This window comes from Arvicola amphibius, chromosome 5 (genome assembly GCF_903992535.2).
Source record: "Arvicola amphibius chromosome 5, mArvAmp1.2, whole genome shotgun sequence".
Lineage (NCBI taxonomy): Eukaryota > Metazoa > Chordata > Mammalia > Rodentia > Cricetidae > Arvicola > Arvicola amphibius.
Window position 1 is genome coordinate 132677777 of NC_052051.1, and position 22643 is coordinate 132700419.

Below are 22643 nucleotides of genomic sequence, written 5' to 3' on the forward strand. Positions count from 1 at the left end.
TTCTTCCTTTCCCTGCTTATAGCTGTTCAAAGATCTACAGCTGAGCATGGGTTTTCCAGAAGAGCTTCTGCAGAAGATTATGCCTTGCATTAGGACAGTCCTGTCACATGAAAGAGCCCCTCCAACCCGAAGCAGCCTCTGCTAAATTATCTGATGATGTATGCTCATTCCTACAGCTTTCCCTCTCTCGTTTCTATTTCTCTGTGGCCTTATCTGTTCTGACAGGATGGATGACTTCCACAGAATACAACTCTCAGGGGAGCTAAGGCCAGCTAGGGAGACTGCTGCTTGGCCAAGAACCATTTAGCCTGTTAACTTGTGGGTCACATTATTATACTTCCTCCATGCACACAGACACAGTTATCCCCAGACATTTCTACCACTAAACATTGTTGCCCATTGAAATGTATATGTTACTAAATATTCCTTGTTCATTTTGATATCTTAATATCTTCAAATCATAGCTTTTAAAGTCAAATTTGAACTGAACTAACTAGATTTTGTATAAAATTTTACAATAGTGAATCGAATGACTCCAGTATCAATATCTAGCATGAATAGCTTCTTCATCTTTTTCAAAATAATTTGACTATATCTGAAATCTCTGCTCACTCCACCAGGATTTTATTTACTGCTTTAGATTTTATTACACATTTCCTACAATGTTGAATTTCAAGTCTTTATTTTAAGCCATCTTCTAGAAACAATTATTCAGTTTATTGAAATTCTTACGGGGAAAATGCCTACAATATAGGATTTATGATCACTGGGGGAGTGCTCCTTCATTTATCCATGCTGCTGCTTCCTAATTCCTTCCACTTCTGTTAGGCCAGTATTGGTACACATGACATCACTTAAACACTTAACAGTAAGCCTTAAGCTGCAACAAGAACTACATGGGTCCTTCACTGATGCCAAGATAATCTCATAAACTAAATGAAACAATGAAATATGAGATCATGTCTGTGGCTTATAGGAAAGATAAGTGCCTGATTTCCTGCGACCAGTGCAGTGATAGATTCTCTTTGACACTGGGCAGGAAGAGGTCCTATCCCTAGAAGACAGTGGTGACCACCGGGTTCTCAAAATAGTACAGGGCTCCAAAAGAACCTGGCCTTGTAAAGAACGAGCAGGGTGACCAGAAGCAGACAAATTCCACTTACATTCATGACACCATGAGTTCAAGCCTTGCCTGGAGCTAACACTGTCTCCAGAGCCAGTACATTCTCTGCATTACTTACACTGGTTAGGCAGGGGCTTTCAGATTTCTTCAGGACAAAAATAGTCCTGAAGGATACACTATTATTGGCTTTTAAATAAAACAGTTTTGTTCCGTGGCAGACACTACTAGTTACTGCCACAAAAGATGCTATTCTTCTTTGTTAGAACCCCCGATGTTGCTCATGGGTTAGGCAAATAATATGCTTTTGGAATTTCCCCCCACACAACACAGAACTTGAATGTTCATTAGCCACACCAAATATGCGGAATCTTTCTTTTCAAAACTTCTTTAGAAATATATTAGAATTAAAAAGGTATATCTATAGTAATTCTATGCAAGAATATAGAAATAGAGAAGATAGGGGAGGGGAAAGGGAGTGTGATGATATTTTGTTTGTGATTTTTAACAAGTAAAGCTGCCTGAAGATCAGAGAAGCAGAGGAGCCAGCCACTAGTTCTTACTTCTAAATGCTGTCTCTATGAAACCTCAGACTGAATCTTGAGCCTCCTGCCTTATATTCCTCTTTCCACCCAACCATATCATTTCCGTCTCTACCTCCCTAGTGCTGGGATTAAAGGTGTGAGCCTCCACTGCTTAGCTCTGTTTCTATTTTAGACTGCTTTAACATCACATAGTCCAGGGTGGCCTTGAACTCACAGAGATTCGTCTGCCTTTGTCTCCTGAGTGCTGGGATAAAAGGTGTGTGCCAGCACTACCTGGCCTCTATGGCTAACTACTGTGTCTGGCTCCATACTCTGATCTTCGGGCAAACTTTATTTGTTATAGCATGAATAAAATATCACCATAGGGAAGAGACTGTACAAACATGCCAGCATCATGGAAGTTTACTACCCCTTATATGGGAGAGAAGACAGGATTTTCCTTTCTCGTCCAACTTTTAGACAAAGATCTTTGAAGAATGCAGTGACCTTGCAAATAGGTCAGAAACAAAGGAAGCCACAAAATTAACTAACCCTGGAATTCTCCAGATTCACCTACGTGTAATAATAACCTTCCTTTGTCCAAGTTGCTGATAGATGACGGGCCATACATATTATATGTGGCTGAATCACTCTGACTGGTAAAGTCACAAATGGTATTGATTCCCTGAGACTAATCCTAAGTATAAAATCAACTTACTCAATTGATTAAAGATGACTTGAATCTGAAAAAGAAATGCATTTTCTCTATTCTAAGCAAACTTTTCCATTTAAAGGTGTTATTTATTTGGCTCTAAGAATTGTATTGGCCCATTACTATATGATGTAAATTAAATTTAAACAACTTCTATATCTTAAGTGAGAAATGAAAGGCTGAGCTGTTGAAATGAAGGCATGCTCTAAGTCTTTGTTTATCCAAGTGGTTAGAATCAAAAGACACTGGGAGGACCATCTTGGGAAAGTAGCCAGACAAATGTCCTCAAGTCTTCAATGATAACCCTACAGCCAATTCCTAAGATTCTTACATTTGCTGTATCATAAATGAGTGATAAATGGAAACATACGTATGAGTGATGTGGGATTCCCCTCTGTGTGTTGTGAATATCATTGGTTAATAAAGGAACTGCATTGGACCTATAGCACAGCTATAGGGGAACAGAGTTAAGGGGGGAGGGGAGACTAAAGTGAATGCTGGGAGAAAGGAGGAGGAGTCAGAGAGAAACTATGTAGCCCCACCAGAGACAGATGCTGAAACTTTGCCTAGTAAGCCACAGCCACATGGCAATACACAGATTACTAGAAATGACTTAAATTAAGATGTAGGGTGCAGCACACAACGCCTGTCTGCGCTTTATGTGCTACCACACAGTTCCCGAGCTTCCAGCAAGGGGCTGGAGGTTGAAACACACAAACACATACAGACAGAGAGACAGACACGGACCTCTAGTCACTGGTAAGAAGCCCCTTTATTCAATAGCACCACAGAGGCTTATATACCCAACAGTCAGATGGGCCGACAGGTGAAAACCTTATCCTCTGATCCTCAAGGCCAAAGCAACACGTGCTCATGAAGCAGAGCTGGTAAACAACTTTAACACAGCTTTCCGTAATTCAAATCAGAAGGAAAGTAAAGATCTCTAGCAGGGAAGAGTAGCTGGAGGCCAGGACTTTAAATGGTCCCAACCGTAGGGGTTAGCAAATAAGAAGATAGAGCTAACAGGACAAGCAGTGATTTAAAAAATATGGTTTCTGTGTGATTGTTTCAGGACTGAGCAGCTGGGAAATAAACAAGTGGCCTCCTTGCAACCAATGAGACATGTGACCTATTCTGTGACCTTTTTTGCTTTTTAAAATGATATCTTATTAAGGAGTGAATACACAGACATAATGTATTATAATTTTATTAATTCCCTATCTCCTCTTAGATTCCCTTCTGCTCTCTACCCCCTACTTCATGTACTCTTGCTTTTATAATTCATGGAGTCTGGTATACGCCTTCCACATACTCATGGGAGTAGGGTCATTCACTGGAACATTATTGAGCTACCAGGGGCCATACTATTTAACGAAGTAACTCTCCCTCCCCCAGCATCTATCAATTGTCAATAGCTCCTCTGCTGGGATGCAGGGGTAGGGAATCTTAAGCCCCTTCTCCTTCCACGCTGTAATGTTGACTGGATTGATCTTATGCAGACAAACCCAGCCACGATGAGCTCATGAGTTCAGTGGTTCTGTTATATCTAGAAGACCCCATCTCACTGCCATGATTTGAATAAGAATCTTCAGAGGCTCATATATTTGAATGCTTAGTCCTCCAGGAATGGCACTATTTGAGAAGGACTAGGAGATGTGGCCGTGCTGGGGGAAGTATGTCACTAAGGGTGGGTGCTGAGGGTTCAAATACCCATGCCAGGCCCAGCCTCTCTCTTTCAGCTTATGGATCAAAATGTAGCTTTTAACTATTTCTCAACCATGTCTGCCTTCTGCCATGCTCCCTGCCATGATGATAATGTACTAAGCCGCTGGCCCTGCAAGCCATCCCTAATTAAACCCTTATGAGTTGCCTTGGCCATGACGTCTCTTCACAGCCACAGGATAGTGACTGAAACATTCTCATCTCTCCTGACTTTTGTCTCCTACAATATTTCTTCATTCTCTTCTTGAGCCCCACTGAACCTTGTGAGGGGGTGGTGAGATACAGGAGTCGGGTTTGTTGCTGGGCACTCTCTAGATGCCTAGTCTCCATACTTGGGCCAGTTCTGAGTTACTGCATTAACTACCTTCCATTGCACAGAGAAACCTCTCTTATGAAGTCTAAGGAGCTGCACAGATTGAAAAGAGATATGTACTTAAGAGGGTGATTTAATACTGTGTCCATTTAGCAAAATGACAGTAGTGGGTTCACCCCCAGAACCTAAGGCTTCCTGAGCCATGTGTTCTTGGCCAGGTTTCTAGTACCAGCCACGTGTTTTTCCGCTGCGGAGCTTGCCTACATTCAACCACAAAGTGGTCGATTACCCCCATAACATTCATGGCACTATTGAAGCAATGGGCATATCTTGTCATGCTGATCCTTATTGCAGCTTATAGAGTTCACAGTTTAGTAAGACTGTTATTCCAATTTGCTTTCTATTGCTGTGATAAACTATATAACCAAGATCTCTTGGGGTGTCTCAGGACAACTAGCACAAGTAGTGGCATCCAAAGAGACCCTGTCTCAAGGTAGAAGGCAATGACATTCACAAAGAGGCTGTCTCCTAATTCTGGTCTTCACATGCCTGTCATGGTGTGCACTCACTTGTGTACATACACACACCATACACGCAAGGACTGAAAAGAATAGTAAATAAAATGTATAATGTACACAAATGAATTCACTTATATAAGTTGTTTGATATGTTTAAGCATTATATAGTTTTCCTGTTTTAATGTACAATTTATTTCAAACACAGACAATGAAATTTCCTATACCAATACAGAAAGAAGTGTTTTCCTAAGTATTTCATCAATCCTCTAAATAGTTTTTGTACTTTTGTAAAGTGCTTTGTATGTAGGTGTTGTTTTACACTCTGGCACAACACCTGTACCTGAACCTACTGCGGTTTCTGCCGGTAATTACGGCTTCACAGTTGCTGACCCACTTCTCAGGCAGCGCCCCAGTGGGACTTTGATGTCCTGCTGGAACTGCCTCCTGCCACTGTCACCGAATGCAGTTCTTAACTAAATCTCTATCATTCTCTTTATCAGTTAGACTCAGAAGTAGGAGGCTGGGGTGAAAACCGGCTAGCTCGGAGAGTTGAGGAGCAACTACCTGACCTTCCCTCTTTGCTGGTGTGTCAGCAAGACGCTCTGCCAAACCAAAAAAGACCACCAAGCTCAAAGTCCCTACCTGCTGCTTCCCGTGTGACTCTCTATCCATCTTCCGGACTCCCTCTGACTCGCTATGATTACTTTCTGTCAACCAGTTGCTGTCTCTACCTTCTGATCTGAGGTTGATTTTATTCAAATAAGGCAAACACAAACTTGGGGTCACATTGTGATCAAATATCCTGCAACATTTAAGCCCAAACTGAAAATAGTTAGCTGTGATAATGTTCTCAAAAATATAATTTTCCTAATAAAGTAGATAACTAGCGAGGAAAATGTCTAAGAGAATTACCATTTGTACTGAACATGAGGAGGTTTTGTGAAAAAAGAAAAGCTCATCTGAGCTTCCTTTGGGAGAGTTTCTCTACCCCTTTTGAATTATCTCTTGTAATTTCAAGATGAAATTACATCTTGACACTAAAAAAAAAATAAAATCAAGCTGATAAAATTGGAATAGCAGTTCATAGGCAGTGGGAATTGAAACAACTGCATTCTGCAAGATGCCCTCAGGAGCAGGGCAGTTGCTTCTGTTTTATTTTAAATATTTTATACTGTGAAGGGTTCACACATTTATACAGTGTATATTGGTCATATCCATCCACCACTGCTTCCCTCCACCTCCCCCAGTGTTTCCTGCCCTGTATCCCACTCAGCTTTTCTGCTATATAACTCCAGTGCTGGAGAAGTCGAGTCAGGAGATCAGAAGTTCAAGGGCATTAATAACTCAGTAAGTTCAAAATCAGCCTGGACTATATAAGACAGTAATAATAATAATAATAATAATAATAATAATAATAATAATAGAACAAGGTGTTTTTATGACACCAGTTGAATGTGGCAATAGACATCCCTGGGTCTATGTTTTTATTTAATTTTATTAAATGATCAGTAAAGTTGCACCGAATAAAAGTGGAACAAAGTGTTAATGAAAATAAAGTTAAGGGGGTGTGTTGGTATAAATCTGTAGTCCTAGTACTTAGGGAGTCTAGAGGCAGAAGGATTGCACATTCAAAGGCAGTGTGGACTGCATAGGGAAGTTCAGACTAGCCTGAACCACATGGTTCCAAAAATCATAAAGAAAGAAAAGACGGGGGAAAGGAAGGAAGGAGACAAGGAAGATGTTAGAATGGCTTACATTGGAGGGAGAACTGAGAACCAGTACTGGTTTATCTGAGCCTTCCCTCTGCAGTGGGCAAGGTCCTCACACTTTACTCTGTTGCTGCTTCTCATACACTTGAGCACTTCGATGTCTCCTTCCCTTTTTGTTACTTTTTCTATTTCCTGGTCTCTTCTGAATTGGTCCCTGTATGTTCCAAAAATTAATGTCTAAGGGCTCAAGCATACCACTCGAAGTCCATTGCTGTCATCTGATTTGTGAACCCCACCAGAGTGCAGCGTACATTCATAAAGTAATGTAAACAGGAGGAAAGACAGAGTTCAGAAACTATAGTTCAGTAGCTGTAGAGATTGAGATCCAGTCTCCAAGCGCGTAGGGTTTGAGTAAGAATTATATAGACATGTGAAACACTTAGATTTTTTGTTAAAAAGCACATGTTGTGAAAAGCATTGGCTCCTCAGTTGGACCCACAGAGTCACTAAAATGGATGGGAGATTAACATCACCACCTTCATTCTGTCTCTCTGTTCCCTTTACTCTGGACAGCGGGTCAGAGATAGTAATCCCCAAAGTGCAGTTCCTTGGGGTTCTTGGAAGAACAAAACCTTAAGGGTTAGAATCAGCCCCAGATAAAGAACATTACCCATGAGGACAAGAGGCTCCCCAGAGCATAAATGAGCCATGTGATCTCGTAAGCGACGAGAGAATGACAGTCGTGTGGACCTTGCAGAACCGGAAGTGAGACAGCGTTGGGTGGAAGCAGACCTTAACCAGGTCTGCTTCCTTAAGTTATATCCCTTGTCCTCTATTTAAACCCAAGGCTCCTTTACCACCCTAACGATGGACTTGTGGTCACTGGTCCTCTCTTAATGGAGCCATAATGTGTGACTCACCTTTTTTCTGCTTTTCACCATGATTTGGTTCTTTACTTGGTGGTTAGGACTCGTGGCTGAACCTAGTAAAATAGGACTGCCAGAGCCCAAGATTTTGCCTTAAAAATTCCAGTTATTCATAGCAGGGAGTTGCAAAAGTACATTTTATGACCGAACTGGGGAAAAGATAGACAACCTAGGAAACATTTAAAAGTGTGAACCAATGGGACTGCATAATAAAACAGATAGAAGAGCCAGCACTGGCGGGTATAACTCAATGCATGGCAAGGTCCTGTGTCCAATCTCCAACACACACACACAAACACACACACACACACGTATACTGTAGCTGGAAGAGGGTAGGAATAAGGGACAAATCCAAAATAACTCTTAAGTTTCTACCTTAAGCAAATAGGTGCATGATGGGATCTCTGTTGTTGGAGGGCCCACTTGTTCATCCAGGCTAGCTTAGCCCCGAAATAACCCCACAAAAACTGTATTAATCAAATCACTACTTGGCCCATTAGCTAACTCTTACATCTTAGTTTAACCCATTTCTATTAATCTGTGTTTCGCCACATGGCAGTGGCTTACTGGCTAAGTTTCAGTAGGATATCTTACTCTGGTGGCAGATCCATGGTGTCTCTGACTCCGCCTTCTTCCTCCCATCTTTCAGTTCTGTCTTCTCCGCCATTCTAAGTTTGAAAGAGAAGTCCTGTCATGCTATGAAAGCCAATGAAAGAATGTGCTGTCAATAGGTGGAGGGTTTAGGGGTCAAATACGTTGAATGAGAAGCAAACTCAAGTTTAGTGGCATTGGGAATTCACATGGCCAAGTTTAGCATGTCAACTAAAAGAAAAATTGAGGGTTTCAGCATGGTGATGCATGCCTGTGACTCAGCACTGGGGAGGTTGAAGCCTGTGTGGTCACATAGAAAGAGTCTGTTTCCAATAAATAAAACCCCAAAACAAAAATAAAATCTAGATTGCATTGGGTTAATGTGAGACGAATATTAGGAAAGCCACTCTGGACATAGACAATGGGAGGAGAGCCATCTGGAAACCCCCCTGGAGTGACTAAATAATGAAGGGTTCTCTGTCCTTTTAAAGATAGCAGGAGGGAGTCTGAATGGAACCATTAACATTTACAGAAGTTAGGGGGTGACAATATCTTAAGACTCCACTGGAGACCAGACACCTTGGGATCCAAAACTTTCTGGATTGAGCGAAACCTCCAACACCCTTCAGTCAAAATGCATGAGCCTGAGTGGCACTGTGCCAGCCCAGGGAGAGCTCTTGGGCTCGATTCCCACTACTCTGGGGTGCACATGTTTGTCCTCTATTGATTTCCTACTGCAGTCATGACAAATGAACCAAACCTAGCAACTTAAAACAGCCCAGTTGTATTGGTTTATCGTTCTGGAGGTCAAAAGTTCAAAACAGCTGTGTCTGGCCTACCATCAAGGTGCCAACAGGCAACGAGCAACTAGCAATCCTGAGCAACATGATCCTTGGTACTTTCTAGTTTCTATAGGGCAATGACGCGTCTTGGCTCTGGGTACCTTTCTTATCTCCAGAGCCTGCAGCACAGTGTATCAGATATTTTCTCAGCACTATGACCAAATACCTGACAAGGAGCCACTTAGGAAAAGCAGGCTTTGTTTGTCTCAGTTGCATGATGGGGAAGGCATGGCGGGTGGGGTTTCAGCTGGAGTCACAGGAGCCTACACCAAACCTTGTTACATTTTTACAAATAATGGTGTGGGGTGTATGTGTGTGGGGGAGCACAGAAGAGGGGAAGAAAGGGGAGGGGAGACGGACTCAGGTCAGAACCAGAGCCAGGTTATAACTCATAACTCACAAGCTTGTACTGAGTGATCAAGTCTGCCAGCTAGGTCTCTTAAGGATGACATAAAGTCTCAAAGCTGCACCATCTGCTGGGGACCAAGTGTTCAAACACCTGAGCCTGTGTGGAACATTTTCGCAGGCAAATAACGTGCAGCATCTCGAGATAGTTCATTCTGGCTGACCACACCCCTCCCTCTAGTGATTACCTTCTCTACCATGGTAATGCAGGATGACTTTTCCATCCAAAAATCCCTAGTTACTCTTGCAAAGGAGTTCTGCCACATAAAGTCACTTACTTTCTGGTATGGGAGTATCGTTTAGGAGTGTTATTTTCCACATCGTAGTAGACATCCCTGAGAGGGATATTCGTCTGCAAACCCCATACCTCTATTTCAAAGTCCTCTGCTGAGAATTATGGATGAAGCCTGCATGGCTTCCTCTGCTCAATGTTTCACCAGTTCGAGGCCAGCCTGGTCTACAAGAGCTAGTTCCAGGACAGGCTCCAAAGCTACAGAGAAACCCTGTCTCAAATAAAAAAAAAAAATAAAAGTCTCGGTAACAAATGTCAGCCAGCATCGCTCCACGGTGATGGGATGCTCACAGCCTGGAGGATTGGCTCTGAGTTATGTGATGATGTTAGGTGGCGGGTACAAGTCACTGTGGATTTAGTGCTCAGGAAAAACAAAACAAAAAAAAAAACAAAAAAACAAAAAAACAAGAACTTAACTACTCAAATAAATTCTCTGTTACTCTTCAGCCTCTAGAGTAGTTACTGCAGTTTATCATGTCTTATGCCCAGTTTTAAGAAGAAAAAGACTTCCGCCAAGATCTGTTGATTCTAGACTGTACACTCCATCTGGGGGACTGTAAAGGTCATGGAAGTACTGTCATCTCATAGCTAATCCAAGGACGGAGAGCAGTAAATGAGGGTTAGAGGGTGAGGAGGAGAGCTTCACGGTGTGAGGTAGAGTAGTGCATGTCCTTCAGACTTGTGCACAAAATATGGCAGTGTCACACGGCCGGGCCTGTGAGTAGTGTCAAGTCCGCTAAATAAAAATGACTTCCCTCTTATTTTATAAATAGAAAAATTCTTAATAAACAAAAATTATGTCCTCTATTCTACCATTCTCAGAAGGAAAAAAAAACTACTCTTTTGTTATTATTAAAGAATAACTATGTCAGTGCCATCATTACCAGAATATTGTGTTATTTCTCAATCCTACGTGATACTAGAAACAATAATCATTTGAAAATCAACACACACAAGTTAAATTGGCCATCCCCATGTGCTACCGATTGCACATGTGTGTGCATGTGTGTGTGAGGGGTGTCCCTCAGGGAATAACACAGAACCTAAATGAGGGAAACTCATCTTCATGGGCTTTGCCCCCCCCCCACTGGCTCCTTCTCCCGTAAGGACAGAAACAGACCTCTACTCATTGTCTTCTCTTTTGTCCCTCAGACAATCCCCTGGCTCTCTCCTTGCCTTAAATTTCCTGACTCTTCCAGAGGGTTCATTTCCATCTCTGGCTTCTGGCCAGCATGTTGATCATTATACTTTATTCTTGATTTTCTTTGAACAATCAACTACTCAGCCCCTTGAAGGGTGCTTGGGACCTGCTCAGCGGAAGAAGTAAGATCTTCTAGAATGCCCTTCTCTTGCTTAGATCAAACCTTCCCTGCAGTAGCTCAGAATGCTAACAGTGTTCACATCTTCTCTGCTTTGTTCAAGAACCCTTTCTGTAAAATATCCAGAAATGTCTTGAGGGTTCAAAGTCCCAGAAAGGGGGTGAAGGGCAAGTTCACCCATGTTCTCTTACTTTTCCCCAGAAAGCCACCTGGATACTGGCAAGCTGAAAAGATGGGTTGTAGCTGAAATGTGCCCTCCACCCCAGACTGGTGTTCTGAGCTCCACAGCCCTGCTGAGGAGATATTTTAATAGACTATGGAGCCTTCAGCAAATGGAGCCTGGCTCGCAGAAGTCGGTCGCCAGAGTTGTGCCTCTGAAGGATGTGTTTGCCCTGCTCCAAGTCCTGGCCTCTATGAAGGCTGCACCTGCTCTGGTCCCAGTCCAGAGCTTCCTGATTTTTGGTGTATCACCATGTGAAGGGCAGCTGCCCACACGTCTGCTGCTCTGGAACTGTTCTACTCTGGCAGGCCTTCTCTACTGTGATGAACTAAAACTCATTGAAACTGTAAACCAAAGAAACCCTCCTTTCTGTCATCAATTGTTCCGTCAGGTGATTTGATCATAGTGATATAAAAGGGCTCTATTATCACATAGAAGAATTGTCCCAATGAAATCTACCTCTGTTGATCTCTGACTGTAACTGGAATCAGATCTCCCCTGTCTTCGCTAGGGTTCCTATTGCTGTGGAGAGACTCTTATAAATGAAAACATTTAGTGGAGGCTGGCTTACAGGTTAAGAGATTTCGTTTATTACCATCGTGGTGGGAAGCATGGCAGTGTACAGGTAGGCATGGTGCTGGAGTAGAAACTGAGAGTTCTACATCTTGATCCACAGGCAGCAGGAGGAGACTGCCATACTAGATATGCCGCATATCTTGAGCATTGAGATCTCAAAGCCCACCCCCACAAGTTGACACCAAGGTATCATTTTACCTTTCTGTGTCAATGCCCTAAAGTCTTGTGGGGGCATATTATCTGACTCCAACAAGCTTTAGGGATAAAGGGGACTCACTCATAGAATCCAGGATGCCTTATGTTTCCATCTCAGGTATGATCCTCCCTTCATCTGCCCTGGAGAGTGTCTCTTCTCTATCCATTCCTCATGGGAAGAGACTCCTCTGCAGAGAACAGAAAAACACCCTTCAAACATAAAAAGAGAAACAGAAGCAAAGCAAAACAAACCCCTCTAACACTCTCGACTCTCTCTGGGTGTCCTGGAGATGATTTAACTAAGTATAAACTGTTGAGATGGTTTCTGGGATATAATCAAATCAAAGGAGGGCCAAAGCTGTTAGGCCCATGAATTCATTTAGTTAGCCAGTAACATTTACAAGCAGAGCCCTGTCGCATTGCCAGGGAAAGGCACAAAGAGTGGAATAGGTGTCATCTTCCTTCTCCAACTTGGTGAACTGCAGTCTTGTAAAAAAAAGAGGCTTGCCTGGATGCCTGCTGGCCACCTTTTAAGGACTGAGCAAAAAGTGCAGCCTGCTGTGCTTCATGTAGGTCATCAGAAATCAGGCTGATCAAAACCAACTGTGGGGTTTTTTTGAAAACGCAGATTGCTAGGCATTCTGATCCATCCACCCAAGCAAAATTTCAAGGATGAAGCGTTTTGATGAGATCCCAGCTGCCAGGTTTGGGAATCATTTTCGTAGCTTCCAGAATCTAACCCACAGATCTCAAGGAGGACTGAGATCTCCTAGCCGTTACTTGCCTCTTTTTAAAGAGAATATGAGATATTCTCTTTAAATATCTAAAGATATAGATAATATTCAAAGATATTAGATTCAGTGTACAGGATCATGACAGTATGTTTTCATTGTTGTAGAATTAATGTGCTATCCTAGAATTCAGGAGACAGAGGGAAGTGGAAGAGTTTGAGGCCATCCTGGTCTTTATAGACAGTTCCAGGACAGTAAGGGCTACATAGAAAGACCCTGCCTCAAAATGAAATAAATAAAACAAACAAAGAGAATTATTATGACTTCCCAGTGAGAAATCATGCCTCCACTTAGAGATTAACAAAGGAAAACCTCTTGCATTATACCACGTGACTCCTGGCTAATGCATACAAGGAAACCAGCCTTGGACAAGAATTCCCACCAACTTATTTAGTGTCATGGCTCCAAGTTACACTTAGAGCAATTAAACCCATTTCATGAAAAAATACTAATATGGTTGTTGAGACAAATTAGGTTTATAATGTAAAGATATTGTCATAGCTAAGTGCAGACAGATGGCTGCGTTGACCAGCAGCTGTTAACCAGGGTCATCCTGCCTGTAGATAGAATTACGCTCTTCCTGATAAGTGAATCCAGACTTAATGATAGACTAGGACTCAATGGTGGCCCTGTCCCAGTGACCTGTAGAAGCATTTGTGCGTTGGAGGTGGGGGTGGGAAAAGGCCTAAGGACAAACTGTGACCAGGGCTGTCTCCTTTTGTTATGGGAACAGGGCTTCACTGGTGGCAATCTAACAGAAACATGCTCTCAGCAAACTAAACTTGATCATGTTAGATGTCCAGTATTTTTTCCCTATAGTTTCTACTGAATCTGGTTAGAGTATTATGTAACCTCAAGTGCCCCCTCTCTAGATTCTACTTTGTGGAACTTAGTTTCCTAGGCAAGTCTTGTAGATCCTTTATGACATCAAATTATGACTCTAAGTTTCTTCTATCAACATTACTACTGTAATTTCACAGTTCAAAGATTTACTAGAAGGGGGAAAATGTGCCCAGGAAGAACTCTCAGTGCCATCTTGTAAACTTCATTTTCACTTTACTGTTTTGAAATTAAAACACAATTGCATTGTTTGCCTGCTTCCTTTTCTTCCCATCAACTCCTTCCACGGGACTCCTTGCTCTCTCTCAAATTCGTGTCAGCTTTTCTTTAACTATTAAGGAGTGTGTGTTGTGTGTGTGTGTGTGTGTGTGTGTGTGTGTGTGTGTGTGTGTGTATACAACCTAATCTGCCCATACAATGTTACTTGTCTGTATATGATTTCAGAGATGACCACTTGGCATTTGATGACCATGCTGTGCTGGATAACCATCAATGTACTCTTCCCTGAGGAAGACTATACCCCATCTCTGCTCTCAATTCTCCTTCCTTGCCTGTAGTTCTTTGTCTAGGGCTGGCCCACAGGACTTCCCCCTTTCATGTCAGCATGTCTATTGGTGTTGCCGTATTTTGACAGCCATGTCGCTGAGATTTCATGAGCCTAGTTTCCCTGACATTCTAAGAGATACAATTTCTCATTGGATTTCCTGTTTCTTTGGTTCTTACATTTTTTTTCTGCCCCTTCCTCCATTTTTCAGTTTCCTGAGCCTTAGGTGCAGGATTTGTGGTGTAGATCTACCAGTGGGGGCTGGTACCACACGATCCATTGTTCCCTGCATTTTGATTTCTGCGGTTTTTTGAAACAGTCTCCATGTGTTTCAAAAACAATTTTTTTTGATGAGGAGTAAGAATTACACTTTCCTGTGGGTAAGAATACAGTTAAGATTAAGATTTAGGATGCAGTTAAGAATTATGCTAGCTTAGTAAACTGGAGGTCACAGTTTCTCCACAAAGACCCACAACATCACTGATCTGTATAGTTGGCTAGGTTTCCAGTACCAGGCATGATTTCTCTCTTATTGAGCAGGCCTTAAGTCCTACTAGAGAGCTGTTGGTTACCACCAAGATGTGGGCGCCACTATTGCACACTAGTTATTGTGCCACGAGGGCCATCGTTGCAGTTCATAGGTGTCATATAACCGATTAGGGCTATTAGTTGCTCTCCTCCACTGGAATTTGCATGGTACCTTCTGATATCATGAATGCTAGACCTCAGGAAGGAGACTGTCAGGTCTGCTCTAGCTCAAACCCTTCAGATTCAGTGTTTGTTTCAGCAATGAGGAATTATCTTCAACCTCTTGTAGGCAACCAAGGCAACAACAATAACCTATCATGTTTTGGGAGTCTTTTGGACAGTCCTGACCAACAACTCAAGGAGGATTTTTCATGCCTGACATTGGGGGTTTTTACTAGATCGCCTATGACTCTTTGGGTAAGCATTGACAGACCAGGTGGGAAATTTTCACTCAAATTATAAATGTATATGTATTCACACACACACACATACACACATATATGTACATATATGTATTTATACATACACACATATATAAATAATGTAATTTTTAAAATATATTTAATTTAATAATATTTAATTTATTTAATATAAATAATGTAATATAACTAAATAATAAAAATATTCCTTGTGACTTTTCCTTATGTTATTTTAGCCTCCTCCCTCTCTTTCTATATTGAGCTTCCTCCGTAATTAAAGCCATCTCTGCTCCAGTTTTTCTATTCTCTCCTTCAAATCACTTGTATTCAGCTATTTTCATCTCTGATATCATCTTAATGGTACTCTAGGTAAAATCTTTGGACTAGTCCTTTCCCATGGTGATTTTGCATTACATGTGCACATTGTTCTGGTAAGGAGGCCCTACCATATTCCAAGCACAAGGGACACAGCAGGTAACAAGACAGTGGAGAAAGTGAGCTTCTGGAGCTTCTGCTCTGGGGAGCAAGAGACTACAACTTGGTAAAAATTGGTCAGATGCTGTGTGTCATTTACACCAAATCAGTAAACAGTGATTTGAAGTATTCAGTAATGGGAGCTGAAATTATAAGAAAGATGTCCAGGGAAGGCTTTACTGAGTGAAGGCAACTTTGTAGAATAAAGACTTGGAGGAATTAAGGTGATGAACCATGTGCATAGTGGGTGTACAACAGTCCAGACAGAGGTAAATGCACAGACCCTGTGGTAGGAATATGCCTTATCTCTAGGGAGTAGCAATAAGAATAGTGGGGATATATGAGGTTATGAGGTTAAGTGTTGTGTTTACACTAGAGAGGAGATGGTGAAGAATAGAGAGGTGACAGGGAGGGCAAGTGGAACCAGATCATGTGGGGCCTCTGCAAGCATGTGGGTCATTTAATTTTCTCGAGGTGAAAAACCATTGAAGAATTTTTTTTTTTTTTTTTTTTTTTTTGCTTTTTGAGACGGGGTTTCTCTGTAGCTTTGGAGCCTGTCCTGGAACTAGCTCTCATAGACCAGGCTGGCCTCGAACTCACAAAGATCCACCTGCCTCTGCCTTCCGAGTGCTGGGATTAAAGGCGTGCGCCACCATCACCCGGCACCATTGAAAAATTTTAGGTGGAAGTACCAAGGTCTCTGGCGTAACTCATGCTTGTCTTGGCAAGAAAGCTGTCTGTGTTAAAAACAGACCTGATAGTAGAAACAGCGTGGATCGATAGGAAACTAATGGAATACTTTAACACTATACCCTGTGAGGTAGCATTTATATAAATGATGAGCACAGTGGGTAGTAATTCCTCACCTTAGAGAGTGTGTGGGAAGGAAGATGGGAGTCCTCAGTTCCTTTGGTCTCCTTAGCTGCTGGTGTCTTACAGAGAGCATCTAAGCATGGTGTATGTGCAACCAGGAGAGAAGAGTGCTTTCCAGCCTCTGTGACCCCTAACCACTAACCAGCTCTTGAAAGTATTCATATCTACTAGACCTCTCGCTCTGGGTCTGGAGAGTCCTACAGTCCTCTGGTGATGCTTGCTGTGCTGCGGTCAGGATGTCTGTACCCTTCCAAAATTCTCCTGCTGAAAGCTAAATCCCAATGCACTCTTAGAAAGCGAGGCCTCTAGGAAGCAGACAGGTCCTGAAGCCGAGTCCTCTTAATGCAGTTCCCACAGCTCTCTCTGTCCTGTTGTTGCACCCACCCTGGAAGGTCAGCCAGAAGGAGCTGTTTCTGAGGAAAGAGCCTTTCCCACATGCTGACCTGGCTTGGAGCCTTAATCCTGGGGTTCTCATGCTTGGGGACCTATTCCAAGTGAGTCTCTGGTGTATTCGGGCTACAACCTGCAGTCCTGCTGTGGATGCCTGGGTCACACCGGCATTACATCCGCCTAGAACTCTATTGCACACGAGAACAATGACCTCCAGCTCAGTCTCTGGCCCTTGGTTTTGCTGCCTGCTATCCCTATGGTGCTCTCAGACTCTCTCCTAATGATTCAGGAGGTGAAATAGCCGCATCCTTGGGGCTGCAGGGTCCCCTGTGCTCTCAACTAGGCGTTCCTTATCTTTCAAGGCACTCGGGGAAACAGGCAGCTATTCATCAGTTCTCCATTCTCTTTACTCCGCTACTTTGTCTAATATTTTTATCCTAAAGTGCAGTCCTATTGTATCTCTGTTCATCATTACAACGCATCAAAACCTGATTACAAATATTGCCCCATGTTTTCATTTTTTAAGCGACCAAACCTATCTGATAATCACATCTATTTGTACAGCATTTCTAATTTTTGCCAAGCCAGTTAACAAGTGCCAACTGTGGAAGTTTTCTAAGTGTGCACAGCTTGGTAGAAGGAAACGGAAAAGCCTCTGAAGTCATATGTCTGGCACCGTAGAGACCAGTCTTTGTGAGCAAAAGAGAACACGGAAGCTGTAGGAGAGAGTGAACTTCGAGACAATAGCAATCTGTGTGTTTGCCGGTAAAGTACAATAATACGGGTGGGGGGGGGCAGGGCTACCATTTCTTTCAGAAAATTTCCATTCACAAATGATTAGTAAGAATAGTAAAGTTTCTGTTTTTTCCCATTTTTTTTTTAAATTTAAGTGGGAGAGGTATATGCCTACAGGCGTACCAATTGGGAAGCCCAAGAATGACCAGGGGTGAACCTGGACTCCCGGGCGGTTGTTGACGAGCATACACAGCTTTCAAAACCAGCCCCAAGTGACTCAGAGTGATGGGCATTTGTTCAGAGGAGGATGCTGGCACAGTCTTGGAGGCAGAACAGTAATCCTGGGTGGCTCTGGGATGAGGTATTTAATCACCTCAACTCTAAGAGTCTTTCTTATTGAGTAAATACTTGGCAGCCTCAGCATCCGCTTGGAAAACAAAGAGAAAAATAAACGGCTGTAGTGAGGACCGGTGAAGTAGCTTGTTCGTGCTAATCCTGACTGTGTCCTTTAGGGCATCATAGGGCTGCCTGTCCCCTGTCCTTTAGGGCTTCATAGGGCTGCCTCTCCCCTGCCCCATAGCATGGCTGCAAGAATCAACGTCACATCATATTCATGATCCATGTGCAGAGGTCCAATCATTAATTGCTAGAAAAAGAACAAATGAGTTAAATCTGACTGAAGAAGATGCTTGTGTCATACATGAAAACAAAGCTCCATGTTGTTGGAAGTATTTGATTTACAAATCAGATGGTGGTTCTCAGCTTATTAAGTATGTAGGCATGACAGCAGTAAAGGGACTTAAAGGAGACACTCCTCTTTAGCAGAGGTGTTAAAAAGAAACAACAGAGTCCTTCCCATCATTGACTGGGTCGCCATTCAATACGGTATGAAATCCTGTACCCACGAACTCATGTTTCGACATTCTAGGTCTTCCAATCTAATGGAACACTGTACAGCAGTGGGTTTGCCCTGTCCCCGTCCCAGTCTGCCCCTGGCAGCCTTGCACCTATAATTATCTCTGTACATTTGTAGCTGCAGTGACGACACAATGCAGACTTTATCCATTGGTTACAGCTCGGTGGCTAACATACGAAAACTCTGAGGAACATCAGATTAGAGGAACAGTCTAGGCCGAGATAGGAAAGAGAGCAGCTCGGGCCAGATGTAAGAACACGCCTGCACTTCTCACTCTCAACCTTGCTACACATGCCTGACTTCCGCCGCCCAGGTATTGCCGCCCACTTTTCTCGTGGTGGTGACAAAATTCCTGAGGGCAACAACTTAGAGAAGAAAGGATTTGTCTTGACTCCCTTGGGCATGCACTCTGGCAGAACTTTGTGGAAGAAGGTGCACATGGAGGAAGAGGCCATACTCCTTACAGCAATCAAGAAGTGGGGAGCAAAGAAGGGATTGGGGACCAGATAGAGCCTTGCACAACATGCCCTCAAAGGCCTACTTCCTCCAAATATGTTCCGTCTCCTCACATTTCCAGAAACTTCCATGGAAAAGCACCAGCAGCTGCAGGTCAAACATGCAACACAGGGACCTGTGGGAGATAGTTCCCACCGAAGTGATAAACTGTCTCATCTTTTCTTCCCTGCAGTCATTAGCTCTCAGCTTTATTCCTCTTTTATGTCTTGGTGCCCCTTCGGGGCTGAGAATTTTGTCCGTGGCCTTGTGCATGCAGGCAAGCCTTCTCTCTATCAAGGAGCCCCAGCCCCAGCCCATTCACCTCTATTTTAAATGTAGGCAGAAACGGGGGTGATAATGAAAGCCGTTGTGTGCTCACAGAAACTTCTGCGCGTGTGGTAGGTTCATACTCCAGCTGTAGCTAGTCAGGTCTGCGCCTTTCTCGCAGGTAGACACGCCCTTGCCTGTGGCTGTCTCTGTCTTGGAAACTCTCGGCATGGAACGAAACCTTAGTTACTTGGTCAGACGGCAGACCTTCCATGTCCAAGCAGCCGTGCTTTTTTTTTTTTCTGTTGCAAGATAGCCAAAATATTACTACTTTAATAATAATCAACAAAAGACAGTTCACGTTTTTCCAAGCTAAGTGTTCCCAAATTAATGACTTTCACTTGATAGCCTATCTCAACTCATAATAGCGGCATTCAGTTGCTTATTGGGCATGTGTAGTTACTATTGTTGCCAGCACAGCTCTGGCCAGATGTAAAAGGGAGGGCCCTGGTATGTCAGCAACTAAGAAAAGTCCCCTGCTGTATGGACAGCCTCTCCTGGGCTGGAGGGCATATGCCTTCTATAGAGACCATGAACCAAATAATTCTTTAAACTGTAATACCTTTTAACTATTCTTTTTTTTTTTAAAAAAAATACATTAATTTTAATTTTTTGTTTTGTGTGTTACCTATCTCTGTATGTGAATCTACGTTATATGTGTGCCAGTGCCCATGTAGGCTAGAGGACAGTGTCAGATCCGCTAGGAGCTGGAGTTGCAGGGAGTTTTGAGCCCCCAGACACATATGCGGATGAGTACTACGAGCTCTGGACCACTGAGTGTCTCTCCAGCTCCCTTTGCTGCTCTTTAACTTAAGAGAGATGAACAAGTCATCACACTCTTTGATACTAGCATTAGGTTTTCTCATAATGAGAACTAAAGTTTCCCCGATAGTCTTAAAAATTTAGCAATTTGACAATCATAATTTCTACGATTAGAGAATGTCTTCTTGTCACTTTTGTGACCCACAAGGATGATGCACATCCTTGTGCCTTAGGTGTTCAAGCTTCCACCTGAGTCAGCCTGAGACCCTTTAAGGAAGCGTCAATGGTCACAGAATAACAGGTATGGGTTTACAGGAGTAGTAGATGTGTGTGTGTTTGTGTGTGTGTGTGTGTGTGTGTGTGTGTGTGTGTATGTGTGTGTAGTTAGTCAGTCTCACTCTATATGCCCGACTGGCCTAGAACTCATGGCAGTGCTCCTGTCTTATCCCCTGAATGCTAGAAAGACAGGCATGAGTCATCATTACTCCTGGCTTGAGTAGAAAGTCTGTTTATCCATGGCTGGTAGTGTAGCAGATGCAGTCCTTGGGCTTGTCTCCACTGGAGGATGGAGAAAACCGTGGGCTCTCAGTTATGTTATATCAACCATTCTTCACCCTTAGCTCAGAGATTCACCAAGGGCCATGACACTGGATAAACTTTGATGTCCTAGAGGATGCTCAGTTTTATTTTAAAATGCTGGCCAGCCTAAAGGAACTGAACCTCTGTGGTGGATCCCATGCAAACAGTTCCATGCCTGGGCTCAAGTTATACTCCTGGCAACTCTGAAGCTTGGCCTGGGAAGATAGTCTTTCCCTATGATCATCTCCCCTAACAGGAGAAATGGCAAGGTTTGTTGTTCCTGTTCAGACACATAAACATGTAATTTCAAGCATATTTTCCTTTATCTAAGTTATTCCTCTTGTGAATGATTCTTTGGGAAAAGATGAAGCTTGGCGTGGCTCTTGCTGGGGTTTGTCTTTCAAGGTCAGCTTATTCCCACAGTTGGTTGAAAGTTAAAAGCACATATAAAATAAAATTAAGCGTTAACAAGGAGTGATTTTGGTCCCTCTCCAGAGACTTCCGAGTTCTTTCACGAGCACCCTGAATCGTTCCCCTCACGGGATCTAGACTCGGTTCTCAGTGTGTCTAACCAGATGACGTAACATCTGGGCTGCCTCTCAAGAACGTGAGAAATGAAACGCTTTCGTCCTCCCTCTCCAAGTTCTGGAAACGCTGGTGAAAATGACTTTCCTCTTGTGTTTGCTTGTTCTTTGCTTCAGCATCCAGCTCGGTAGAAGTGCCCTATGGAGGCCTCCCACCTGTGGAAGAAGGGGACAGAAAGATCAGCCTGATTATGGAGCTGTCCACCCAGCTTTCCCTGCAAACTGAGAAGATCACTCAGCTGGAAGAAGTGTTAGCAGAAAAGGAGCAGAAGATTGAGGCGCTGGTTGCTAAGCGCAGTGACCAGCTCTCCCAAGAAGACGCAAACCTTACAGAAGATTTGCAAGAACTCCCCGCTGTCCGTGATGATAAGAGCGTTTCTGTGGCCTCTGATGAGGAGTTGTAGATTTCCTATATGACAATAATTAAAGTTTAGTGTCATCCAGGTGGAGTCCAAAGCCTAAATAACTGGCCAAGTTCAAGTTTACAGGTCTGAGTATCACCTACAGTGTTCATGCTAGGAAAAAAAAACCATAGAAAGGGGAGAAGCAGACCCTGAGAGTGTCCACCACTCGACCGTGGCCACATTGCCACAGGGCGGTAGAATGTTGTGTCTTTAGACACTCCTGGTTAACAGTGGGTGAGGGAAGAACACAAAACCAGGCAGCTGGCAAAAGGGCTTGGTACTGTCCTCACACTTTGATGGAAGGATGCAGTTGGGAAATGAAAGCTGTGTTGGAGGGCCAGCTTCAAACTGGGCATGGTTAGAGGACGGGGGAGCAAAATCATTGCCAAGAGAGTAATTAGCCATGAGATCTGTCTTTTCATATGCTCTCAAGTGATTTTCACAAGCAGTAGCAAGGGTTTAAACAAAATAATGCTGCAGCAATTTTTAAAAATGAATCAGAGCTGCGGTCCTTTGGGAAAAGATTCTGGACAGTATCTTCCTGGGAAAAGACACACCACTGATGGTTTTCCCTAAGGAGAGAGACTAAAGATAAAAGAAAAATGCGCACTTCTGTTAGGATGACCACACAGTTGTGAGCCCTGTAAGATAACAGCAGAGAACGTGGCAGCACTGGCAAACGGGGGGCAACCTGCAATTAATGGACTGCACAGAATCCTGTCATGTCCCTCTCCCACCCTTCCCACTCAGATGATCCACGTCCTACCCAAAGGACACCAATGAGAAGATTTCTGAACTTAACTCTCACAGCGAACCTCATGGCAAGCTGCAATATTGGCGGGCTTGAGTGTGGCCAGATGGTTGCAAGTCAATGCAGTTAGTTCATCCAGTTTAACAAACAGGTATCAGAATTCTGTCTGAATGGATGTCAGAAGCAGAGCGGACCTGAGAATCAGCTTTTTCAGCAACGCCTTCGTAGACACAGAGGAGTCCCCTTA

The 22643-nt window shown here is 43.2% G+C and overlaps 1 protein-coding gene across 1 annotated transcript in view; it reads left to right on the top strand.

Annotated features, from left to right (window-relative positions):
* The window catches only part of Ccdc192 (coiled-coil domain containing 192), a 196256-nt gene extending 174611 nt beyond the window's left edge, over positions 1 to 21645 (top strand). Inside the window, 1 exon segment of the mRNA XM_038331481.1 lies at positions 21359 to 21645. Coding sequence (XP_038187409.1) covers positions 21359 to 21645 — 287 coding nt within the window.
* Positions 21646 to 22643: the final 998 nt, after the last annotated feature.